Source organism: Syngnathus typhle, linkage group LG4 (genome assembly GCF_033458585.1).
Source record: "Syngnathus typhle isolate RoL2023-S1 ecotype Sweden linkage group LG4, RoL_Styp_1.0, whole genome shotgun sequence".
NCBI lineage: Eukaryota > Metazoa > Chordata > Actinopteri > Syngnathiformes > Syngnathidae > Syngnathus > Syngnathus typhle.
Window position 1 is genome coordinate 18,453,150 of NC_083741.1, and position 12,719 is coordinate 18,465,868.

Sequence of the window (12,719 nt, forward strand, 5' to 3'; positions counted from 1 at the left end):
GCATGGACCCACCCGGCTGCTCGTCAGATTGTGTAACTCGGGGCCTGACGCAAAAGGCTTGAGGAGCTCCAGTAACGCAGAGGAAGAACTAGCCGTCGAGGTCATTAGATAGACTTTGAGTGACAGTTGAGGTGATGCCGCCCAGAGCCTGGTAGTGCAGGAACAAGGCTGGTGGGACGGCGGGGGAAAGGATGCGATTCAGGCCGAGGGCGTTGTGAGAGAATTGAGTCAACACCTAAATGTCACAACGACAGAAGCAATCGGCATCCTCGACAAAATGGGATACAGGAATTGAATTTAATGTCGCAACATAATGACTTGACTGCTGTGGTGGTGTCGGTTCCTACGTAAATCGAAATTCTGGGTGTGTCGCCACGGTACAAATTGATTCCTGAAATTAACGTGCTGCAATGAATCTAATTGGTTGGTTATTAAAATTAAATTAAAATCCAACCATTCCTTGGCATCTGTTGCAAAGAAACTACAACACCCCTGCTGTTACTACACTTCCTGGAGGAGCATTAAAGAAGCCACGGATGAGCCAATAGTTGAACAAACACATTTTTGGGCTCTTCTGAAAAGTGATTTTGGAGGTACTTGATCCCCCCCGACGCCAGCGATGCGGCTTAGACGATCTAGAGCAGTACCACAATGGATTGCAATGAAGTTCTATCCAAAGGTGAGACAGGTGAAGGCAGGAGGCGTGATCCATGGTGCTTGTTGGCCCGCGTAAATCAAAAGTTCTCATAGTAGTAATGTCTCCCCCCACGTGGCATTATTATGATATTAATACACTTTAAATCTGTCTGCTTCTCTAGGGCCGGCAGTATTCTTTACGGTATTGACAGCATGCCAGATTTACGCCGCAAAAGGACTGTGCCTCTTGTCCGAGACCTGGTGAGTCATCTGTCTTTAACGGGGTTGTGTGTGATTTATGTCAAAGCTATCTGAGTGACCTTACGGTGTGTCCCGCTGGTGGAACTCCACATTGTGTGAGTATCAGCTGAAGGAGCGGAATAGAAACGTAGCTTTACCGCCAACCTGATTGTCATTCATTTTCCGAGTGAGGAATAACAACTTGTAGTGCGCCTGTCGTCCCGTATAGTGCTTAAAAAGAAAATCTATGGGAAGATCCGAAATGATCACATGTATTCCACCTTGCACAATAGAAATAAAGAGTATAATGAGAAATAATTCCGAAAATCTAAATAAGATCACGACACTCTCCATCACACAATAGAGGTGTGTCAAACAATGACTGTCGTGCAATCTTTATTTACTATAAACAAACAAATGGACTAAAAATATATCTAGATAATTCAAAATGTTGACTGCAGATTTAGTCTTGAGCGATGCAAGCCATATTAATTAATTCATTAATAATGTGATCATTCGTCTTGTCAGTTATTCATGGGACCCGGCGGCTACATTGCGCAATAGAAATGAAGCGAACAAATCCGAATAATCTAGTCAGGAAATTTGCAGTACTCTGGCATTGTATAATGAAGTGATGAAACTCAAGTGCAAACCTCAGTGGATTAGACGACACTCGCTGTGTAAACTGGTTGCTTTGCAGGGACTAGAGTGATGTGTTTGAGCTACACAGAAATTTAGATTTGTTAGAGCATGCTTCTACATTTGCTTTTATTGGCACATAATGTGTCATAACATACCCGACATAAACCCGACGCTCCACTTTAGCGACACACGATCACCGCCTCTCAACAACAATGACGACAAATGTGTCTATTCTTGTTTGTCTGTGACCGTGTCTCTTGTGTATGTATGTTGCTCATCATCATGTACCTTAGCCGTAACCATGTAACAAAAATAATTAAAAAAAAATCTGTAAATACTTTTTACTCTTTTAAAATCATGGAATAGGCTAATTTGAATGCTTGGATTACTATGGATGCTGATAAATGTTTATATCACAGTGAACAACATGAGTTGATGCTGTATTTGTCCATGTCTCTCATGAAATTAATAACCAACATTGTCTTGGTAAGTATGGGTTGTTGTCTTAATTATTACTTTATTTTTGTTAATCTTTTGGGATTTTGCGTGTATATTTTGCCATTCCTACATAAGACCCATCACAGTTATGGGTGATATTTTTCAGTGAGTTGTCAGATTTCAGCCTTTTTTTGATGACTTTTTCTTATTGTTATTGGATTCAACTTGAAATTTTGACAACTCAACCCAAAAATATATCTACGGGAGAGACTTCATTGACTCTTGATTTAACGGTGTGCGGCTTTTAAATCATGTAAAAGTGACGCTCGACAAGCCTTTTACACAAGGGATGAAGTCAGCAATAAAAAATTGGTGCCTGTCCCTCCCCCCTCCCTTCTTGTCATGCGTTTGTCAATGCCCCCCCCATGCCCCCCCCCTCATCTGCTGTATGATTGCTTCAGGGCAGCAGCAGCGGGGTTCAACAACATATCAGTATGAAGACGCACAAATAGAAAAAAAAAGTCCAACTATGGAAATTGATTTAAAAAGCAGTGATATTGCCACTGATCAGATCCAATCAGTCATGTCGGATTGCCTGCAGCAACCTCAGCAGTGCTGGTGCATGTTGATTAAAAAGAATAAAAATAATAAAAAAAAACTTACATCAACGCTCACAGTTCATGTAGAGGTTCTTTCCGCCGTTCTCCATGGCCGTCTGTAGATCTTTACCATAGAAGAGGCTGGTGGTAAAGACCGGTCCACTATTGTCAGCTGTCAGTGTCTGTAGTGTGTGTGTGTCACCAATGGGTTCAAAGATTCAGAGGGTGTTCATTTTAAAACAAATGTCATTATCACATATATATGTGTGTGCGTGTCTGTGTGTATCTGTGCATCTATATTGGAGGTGGGACAAAATATCGACCGCAGAGGTTCTCAAGTACTGGTCTGTGGACTGGTATGGCCTTAAATAAATAAATATAAAATAAATAAATAAATGTGGAATAAATAGCGTGTATATATTTGTTTGTTTTTTGCAGCTGAGCGTATAATTGTGATCGCCGATTGTTTTTGATTGGTAATATACATACGCATGCGTCAAGTTGCCGGTCCGAGAAAACTGTACTACCGTGAACCGGTCCTTCGGAGAAAAACGGTTGATGTATTGTATTCGAGTTACTTCTATTCCCATCCTAGCTGACCCCCCCCAAATCAATTATTCATACCATAACAACGATACCATGATAATAGTTGGCAGTGTACAGCATTGCAATTTCCTCTGCAATTCCCACCCCAGTCTACATGCGTGTTACCATTTGTGCGTTTGTGAACATCCGAGCAAGTGTGTATGCGTCAGGTTGGTGTATGTAGCACAGCTGGCTTCACCCGTACTGTCCGTCTGTGTGTGTGTGTTTCCCTCGGTGTTTCTCTAAAATGATTGTGCAGAGCATACAGCTGAACATATAAGACGGCGAACTTGAGAGAAAAAAGTCAAGCATGACTGCAAATGAGTAATATTTAGTGCATGGATGGATTAAAAACACACAGAAAAAAACATCATGCAATGGGCTTTGTGATGCCTGATGACGAGTTATCTGCCTAAAGGCTGTAAAGCAAAACAATCAGCAGTCCTGCATGGCAGTTAAGACACTTGTACGCTCACTTTGGAAAACAACGACTCTGCCGTTAGTGCTTTTCAGTCCTAATTAACTTGCTGGAACTTGTCTAATTCTTTTGTGTCTCTCTTTCATCCTCATTTGGTGGACTCCTGGAAACCGCAGGCTTTGGTAAGATTCCTTTGTGTCTCTGCTCAATCTAGACTATACTTCAAAAGGTGGAACATAATCAGGACGCTGGCACGGATTGTGGAACTACTTTTCCCATTCTTATTTTTACATGTTTGTGCAGATGCATTGTCTGCCTGTGATAAATTGCAGAAAAACTCTCAAAAATAGGTCATTGATTTCTTTCCTCCTCATCACCACCATGCACCTTGTTCCACTTCTGCTCACAGACCCTCACTGCTCGAAAGGCAGGCATCTCGTTCGCTCTGGTGAATCGCTCCACCCTGAACAACGAGGACTTGGTGAGTACCCGCTGTGCACGCTTGGCCTTTGTTTGGTTACAGCTGAGCTCTCAGATGAGGTTGTTCCCCAGACTGGGGAAGCCACGGGAGATGGTTATTTTAAAAGAAACCTAAGTGGCTCTACCGTTTATCAGCACTGTGTGCCAGTTCTTAGAAATAAATGCCTCCCCCCCCAAATAAACAGCTCCCTTTTGGCATTTGGAAACAAACAAATAGTTCTCCTGGGTCTGTCATTACCTCATTTCATAGATGCCATTGTTCACACAATCACATGAAATATTTAAGCGCTGAGCCCATTAGAAATCTCTTGATAACCAAAACAGCAGCACTTACTGATGCTTGTAAAAACTCTCAAACAGAAATAGAGGATGCGATCTTACACAGTATTAACAACAGTCACTCCACAGTTTTATGCTCATGTTTCTTGTTGGTAAACTTGTATCTCATTTTCTGTATTTCATAACTAATGGCCATGTTTTTAAAAACATCGTTTGCAACATGAATGGTTGATTTGTCCGTAATAGATTTGACTTTATTTTTAAACTGGCTTTGTCCTCATTAGGTTTTGTGAAAAAACCCTACTCGCATGTCTGGCACGTATTTTCTGCCATTCATTAAAATTTGCTCCTGCTATGTCAAATTTGACAACCTCCAGTAATTATTAATAAACACCCAGCAACCATGGAAGGCCGAGCTACTGTAATAGAGAACAGGCGGAATGTAAAAGTCAATAGGAAGAGACACTTTTGTGGTGACCTCCAAAGCTGTCTCTGTATTAATTGATTGCAATTCGTCTCTCCCAGAGGGAGAGGTGGATTTACAGCAGGCAGGAGTGAGAGCACTTTCTCTGCAGAACAACAGGCAAACCAGGTTGAACTTGAGGCTACGTGAGAACTAAACTCCCTGCATTAAATATGGACGCATTTCCAAAAATAGACATCAAGTATCCGATGCTTGTCCTGTATACTTATTTTAACATTTGCCCCGCAAATATAAAAAACAGAAACATGCTAAAAGCTACAATTGTCTCAGCCGTTTCAGCCTATAGTCTACGTTTCGACTCGCAAAAACTACAAGCAGCTAGTATTTCAAATGGGAATTGCTAAAATGCAAACAACATTGCTAACAACTGGCAACCCAAGTACACTCGTCATGAATTAGGTCTATTGAGAATTGGTTTGTGAAGATATAGTAAGGGGAAAAAGTGTTTATTATTATTTTAAGAAGATAACGGTGTTATTGACTAATTAAGGGATTGTTGTCTGTTGGAGTTGAGGTCACTATTTAATGATATGTGGTAGCATTGTGGGAGATTAAAAGGATTTTAAAGACGGAAAATCCAGATGGGAGTGAAGAGACATGAAATATTCATTGTGTTTATTAGTGGAGCCCGGCTGCCCCCTTTTATAATTTGAGACTGTGCATCCTTGTAAGCAAGGGACCTAAAGGGGCAGCTGTCGAGAAGTATATTCGGACAGAGGGCAAACAGTGTTGTGTATTTTTGTGGTCGAGTTCCCAGCAAGGCTGCAGATTGTGCGGTTGTTGTAAGTAGGCCGAGCAGATGTCAGAGTTTTATCTGCTGCATTAAGTCCAGGAGAGTGCTTCTCTTTGAGGACTAGAAGAGGGGGCTGGAGGACGGGCGAGTGGGGAGGGGGGCTACGTACAGACAATCAAATGACGTTAGATTGACACCCTCTTCAACATTTAGGTGACTAACAACATTCAGGACATGTGAATAATGGCAAAAACAGTGTAGACAAATTCAAAAAGGTGTGAAGAGCAGGATGTTATTGCACAGTAATGTCTCTGAGACTCTATGAGTGGTGTGAGTTCATCAGAGCAACAGCCTGGGGGAAGAAGCTGTCTCTGTGTCTGCTGGTTAGGGAGTGGATCCTGAGAAAAAAGGGTGATGAAAGAAGAATGGAAGGGGAGAAACACAGCGAGTAATTCTTCATCGCTGTCCGGCGGCGTTGACGTGAACGATCGGGCGTCCACGTTGAACAAGCTGCCCCCTCACCTCCCGCGTTTGTGATGTCTCTCTATCCTACACATCCCGGCTGGTGTCTACCACTTTATATTACCTTAAACGGATGTTTCAAATCAGCTGCCATATAAGACATCTGAATCATGTTTCCAGTTGATTAGCTTTTTAGGGCAGAGTGAAACTGTGTATGCGTCAGCTATTCGCAACTTTTCAGTTGTGGACAACATCAATATAAAGAACTTGGGTTGTGTTTATCTGTCTGTGGTCCAACCGTTTCACGACAGCCTTTGTGGATCTGCATTTATCACAGTGATATCGATGTAATATGCATGACAGTGGGGTTAATGATTCAATAGAGTTAATAATATTCAATGAGCTAATTACTACTAAATACATTCAGGGCCTGGGAATTTTGTGTATCCAAAAGTGCCTGCATTGCATGCTGTCAGACTATGAAACAAACCACAATATCAAGAAAAAATTGATTGTCAATGCTCAGGAGTTCATTGTTGTTAGTGTTGCCTTATCTACACAAGGACATTCAGCCGTAGACGCAGATTGCAAAGCCCCAAATTTATAAAGATCACACTTTTCAAGGCAGATATAGAAGAAGACAAGACTTGGAAAAGCTGAAATCAAGTCAGTATTGGAACTGAAGCAGTTCAAAACCAAGGCATGTCGAGACCAAATCAAGATCAAGACTTTGAGGAGCTGACATCAACTAAAGACAAAGTCAAAATAAGGCCAAGGCAGGTAGAGGCCAAGTCAAGATAAAACTACGGAGTTGAGATCAAATGAAGACCTAGACCAAGTCAGGTCTAGACCAAGGCAAGGCCAAAACCTAAGCAGCTGAGAGCAAGATTAAGATCACAAGTTAAAAGGGAATTGATTCCTAACCCTACCAAAAAGTGGTCTTCAGACCCATTTCCAGACTTAGAAGAAATATAAACTAATGTGACTTGAGTGTACCATTGGATTTTGCAAGTGGTTGTTTGGACAGATTAGCAGACAGCACAGACAACAAGTGGTGAAAGGGAAAGGTCAAAGGGGATTCAAGGTTTTGACTCTGCTAGTGCCTTGCTCTCAGTTAGACTCGGTGTCTGTCAAACACTTCTGTCTCGCACAACGAAGCCAGGGTTACCTCACAGGGTGACTCACACCAGTGCTTTTCACACTTTTGCTGAATGGTGTGATAGGCAGCATTGGGAGTACAGTGGATGAGAATTGAACTGGGTATTGGTTCTTTCCTTTTTCATTCATGAGGAATCGTGTGCATATGTCATCGATTGTGGCGGCTAACAAGCTAAATTACGTTCTGCACAAATCCCATTACCAGAATTCGAGTCCATGTAAAAACATCCAACTAAATGCTCAGTCCTGTGTTCTGTTTCATATTTTTGATCTGAGCCTAAAATTGATTTTTTTGCGTGGTAAATCACCGTTTCAGTTCTTTGAAGTTTAAAATGAAAAGAACACAATACACTGACTTAAAAGTATCAAAATATGCTGTCACAAATTATAGCAAGGGTGATCAACAATGGGGCGAAAAAAGTCTTGTTAAACCGTATTACAGAGGCTGTGAATAAATCTTGGACATCTGCTAGATCTCGTTGCCCTTAGATTAAAAAGAGAAATCTCTCAAGTCTCCCTTAGCGTTTCATTAAAGGTCCACTTGAGCTCAGCTCTTTGCATGAATCTTTGTGTTTAACCTAGCCTCGTTGTCTTGTCATCTGGCAGCATTTAATCATCTGGTGGTACGAGTGGGCAGTGTGAGCTGCTCTAAAGTTGTTTAACACATGGGGAGGGGGTACGAGTTGAGATTTATCTCGCCTCCATGGATCCTGTCTTTCCACCACTTTCACTCCATCTCAATCTGGACCATTCCCATTTTTAAAACCTTCTTTAAAGCTCACATTGATTCTTCCGTCAGGAATTGGCAGGGCTTTCCCATTGTTGATGGCGCCACCGTTGCAGTAAAACATTCTGTTTGAGGAGGTTTCTGTCAAGACGGGCTTGTCAACGAGTGTTTCAGCACGGAGAGGCTTCAGTCTGTCAACCAGTCGATTGGAACAAAGCCTTTGGGGCTAAAGATGTTGTTAATCTGAGTATAATGAGATCTAAATCTGATTTACTCTCACACGCTTTGAACTTTGCTATAGTTAGAAGTTGATCAAGCCAACTTGGACGGTGACAGTCAGGGTTACACAAGTGCGCAGAGAAAATAGTGAATTTTGCATCACAGTTGGTTCAATCTCTTTAATCCATGGTAATCCTTACACGTCTTTAATTTGCTCTTTTCAGAAACTTCACGTCTTCAAGAAGACCCTGCAGGCCTTGATATACCCAATTTCTTCCACAACACCACACAACTTTGAGGTGTGGACGGCCACTGCGCCCACTTACTGCCATGAATGCGAGGGACTCCTGTGGGGCATCGCCCGCCAAGGGATGCGCTGCTCCGAGTGTGGCGTCAAATGCCACGAAAAGTGCCAAGACCTGCTCAATGCAGACTGTTTACAGAGTAAGTCTGAAAATTGAATCGTCAACAATCAATTGAAAAAATTGTCTCGCTCAGACACTTTCAAACATTATCCTATCCAATCGGTATTGTAATCAGGGTTGTCCCGTTTGTAACCCTGTCGGATAATAAAAAAAAAGTGCCGCAGCATGCTAGTGGCAATCTATTCACAGTTAAAGGGATTAGCTACACCTAAATGTGATGCTTTGTAACATTATGATACTAGCATGGCAATTTTTCTCCGACTCAAACGACAATTCATCCTTATCAGACTGATAATTCATCCTTATCAGAATCAAATCTTAAATTATGAGCCTTTTTGTAAATGAAAGTCAGTTCATCAAAAAAATTAAACTCCAGAGAGAGCGACTCTATTGTTCGGGGACACATTCTGTCTATAATTCCAAATCTGCCATCTCTTTTAGGGGCAGTGGAGAAGAGCTCCAAACATGGGGCAGAAGACAAGACCCAAAACATAATCATGGCTATGAAGGAGCGAATGAAGATCAGGGAGAAGAACCGACCCGAGGTTTTTGAAGTGATCCAGGAGATGTTTGACATCTCCAAGGAGGACTTCACCAGCCATCTCAAGACAGCCAAGCAGGCTGTGCTGGACGGCACCTCCAAATGGTCGGCTAAAATCAGCATCACTGGTAAGCTGTAGCTCCAATAAAACCAAGACACACGCTGGCTGCTTCTGGCAAATGTTAAACATGGCTAAAATAAAAAGCCTCCCAGAAGTACCGATGTGCAAGATTTTGTAGAGTTCATTCCTAGGTTAATCCCGCAACAGGATATGCTCATACACGTTTACACGGTGAGCTCAGAAAATGAACCTACCAGCAAGCAGTTTGAGATGCCAATCAAAATGTCAAGCGCCTGAATGGAATTTGACACGACAGCAATTGAGTGCACCTTCATTTTTTTTCTTTTTTGAATACGCATACATTTCGGGATAGCTCTCTCTCCATTTCATGGGTTATTTCATGCTTAATACAACCTAACATTTTCTGCCGGTTGTAAAAGGAAATTGACGATCCGTCCCTCATCATGAACTTTATCGTCTTTGCCAGCCTTTGTAGTAAAAATGCAATGACGACAGCAGAACCCGTTACTAGCTACGGTCGGAGTGCCATTGATAAAAAAATCCCTATTCACAGATATTTCACTTTATAGGAAACTATAAACCAAACCCAGTCTTTGCCCTTTTTGTGAACGACACTTTGGCCAACACTAGAAGGAAGGTCAGCAGGGTAGCCTGATTCTCAGGACCCCAATGTATCTCTATGGTAACTGCTGTTTGTCAGGCTCAGGCCCGTTACTGCCCGTTTTGCAGTTTTGGCTTTGTCAATATATGAGAGAGCAGCAGAGGCCAAGGAAGTGAGACACAAATAGAGAGCGCCAATATTGGATTGGAAGAGTGAAAACAGAAAGAGAGCAATCTTTTGAAAAAAAACAAGGGTTGCCGCTGGCAATATCCCAAGAGCCTATTGAATGTCCCCTTTTTAGAATGCGGGTATTGATTGGTTATTTGGTCATCATTCATGAAATAAACAACGACTGACTCTGCAGCTCCCAGACATCTACCAAGATCTATTCTGCCTCTATGCTTCTTAATCTAACATCAATAAAATCTTGGATCTGCGGGAGATGGTGATTTTTTTTATCATTATAATATTCTCAGTTCTTCAGCATATACTGTTAAATCTGTAGTGTAGTTAATAACCGACCATCGTGTTGTTTCATCTTGCAACAAGGTACAAGCTGAGTGGAATCTACTATATGGATCAGAAGTATATATCATAGGAAGTCACACACTGTCTGTTTTCATTTGGACCCATTCATTACTAAACACAAAATTGAACATAAAACATCAACACACAGCGATGAAAAGACTTTGTGGTTTTATGAATGAATGTCATTTTTACTACAATGGGGACCGAGTGACATATATAGTTTCTCACCAGACAGCAACTTCCAAGGTTAAATGACCAAGGGGGCATCTAAAACCTTCAATCCTGGCTGGACTTTATTGAGCAAGTTACTGTGACTGCAATCTGTTAGTGAAAGCAGAGATTTTCCCTGGAACATAAACCAAAATAGGTTGTAAGACATGCTTTGTTTTTTTTAGATTTTGCTCTTCTACCACAGAAGACATCGTGTTTGTGTGTATTCTGGGAGTAAACGGGTCACAGTGGTACGACCCTCTCGAGTCATGCCCTGGATATACATCTAGAATTAATTATTTAATTTGTCTATTGCATATTTAACGACCCAGTGTCTCCGTCACCCCTTTATGGAGCTGAAATATAACTGTCTTACTTCTTGCATCCTCCTCAGCGTGTATAGAAGTATAGGATTCTGAATCACTAGTCCGCTGCCCGGACAGATGATTAATAATGGATCAACTTAACACTATGTGCAAAATGAAAGGAATATCTATCCTGTCAGTGAAGCCAGAGCTGTTTTTTTTTTTTTTGAGCCGCCGGCTATCAAGCATGCAGTTGAACAAAAGAAGTGAACTCGTAAAAATACTGCTGCTTGACGAGTGTTCTCAAAACTTGAGAAAAATCATATTTGCTGATGATTTCTCCAAACTCAATGTTGAGTTTTAAGTCCATGTGTGATTTGATTTAAGTGTACTTGCTAATTGCTTGTCCAACCATCAAATGTAAAATGACTCAACCAAATAATTAGTGGGACACGCCTACTGAGCCTTGCGGTGTTTTTACAAAAAAACATTTTATGACAAAAATGCATAATGGCTCTTGAAGTAGAAGTAAGGAAAACAGACTTGTTGCTCAGAAAAGTAATCTCCATGGAAACCATCATGGAAAACACTTGTATGGCCATTTGTTAAGATGCAAATACAAAGTCCAAAGCTAAAACCCAGTTTAAAAATTACATCTTGGAATACCTTCACCACTGTTTTATCCAGTCTGTGCACACACACACCTCTGACATTTACCACAGGCTTAGCACCAATCCTTGCACTGATACATCACAAGAGGGCCGGTTCATCAAAATGATAGACCACTGAAGTAGGGAATCGGCGATCCCATGACAATAACAGCAAGACCATTCCGAGTATAAGCCATTGTACATAAAATTGAGAACTTCCCTTTTCTTAGCATCATTCACTTCTTCCTCTTCCAGTCATGAGTGCTCAAGGGCTCCAGGCCAAGGATAAAACGGGCTCCAGCGACCCATACGTCACTGTCCAGGTGGGAAAGACCAAGCGTCGGACAAAGACCATCTTTGGCAACCTCAATCCAGTGTGGGATGAGAGGTTCTGCTTGTAAGTAGACACCTTTTGTACAATTCATTCTCTCTTTGCTTCCAGCAAAGGCTGTTTTTTTTTTTTTTTTGGTGGGGGGGGTCAATCCATTATTTAGCATGCAGACCTGTGTTATTAATAGTTTAGAGGAGCACAATTGGATAGAAGTTATAATTCAGCATCTGCAGCACAATATTGCTAAAACCGGTTCTGCTGCAGTTGTACAGAACCATCCATCAGGGTACGCACGGGAGTTCTTATCTGTGTGTTTTTTCCAACCAAATAAATTGCAGGTGACGTAATATGTCCTCCCTAAAAGTCACACCTATCTGCCTCTTTTTCTCCTGCTCTGAAGAGGGTGTGTAATAGTCCCAAACATTTCTTGACTGATTACTAGCTACCTGACTCTATTTTTGCTCGGTAATAACATAAAAAAAAAAAGAAGGGGACACTGTGACCATCACATGGTGTGGAAGAGCAAGGCGACATGCTGAATATCTGCTTTCCTGTCCTCTTGTCCTTGGCTTTTGTGGCGCAGTATTTGCATTTGTCTCCGGTTAAGACTATAGATAAAATGGTATCGCAACAACACACAAGCAAATAACAATGTGCATATTAAAACACAACTTAATCATTTTCTACCCATTTTGGAGGTGAAAAGAAAATAGCCGTGAGTCATAAGTGTCAAGGGGTCTTATCTGTTTACACCTGTGTCTATGTCAGCCTAATGGCTCTCGAGCACCTTCCTTTGTGCTGATAGCTGATGATCGCTAATGTTGCTGCATTAAGTGAAGACGCATTGCATCAATGACGAGCTGGCTTCAGAGCCATTTATGCTCAGAGACGTTGAGTAGCAACCGTTATCAAACATGTTTAGTATTAGATCACTCAAATTTCACAC

General features: G+C 41.5%; 1 protein-coding gene across 1 annotated transcript in view; it reads left to right on the forward strand.

Moving 5' to 3' along the window:
• Positions 1-12,719, forward strand: part of LOC133153241 (protein unc-13 homolog C) — a 77,246-nt gene that overhangs the window by 19,214 nt on the left and 45,313 nt on the right. Inside the window, exons 5-10 of the mRNA XM_061277400.1 lie at positions 819-897; positions 3,735-3,740; positions 3,968-4,039; positions 8,325-8,544; positions 8,967-9,194; positions 11,698-11,839. Coding sequence (XP_061133384.1) covers positions 819-897; positions 3,735-3,740; positions 3,968-4,039; positions 8,325-8,544; positions 8,967-9,194; positions 11,698-11,839 — 747 coding nt within the window. The remainder of the gene's footprint in view (positions 1-818; positions 898-3,734; positions 3,741-3,967; positions 4,040-8,324; positions 8,545-8,966; positions 9,195-11,697; positions 11,840-12,719) is intronic.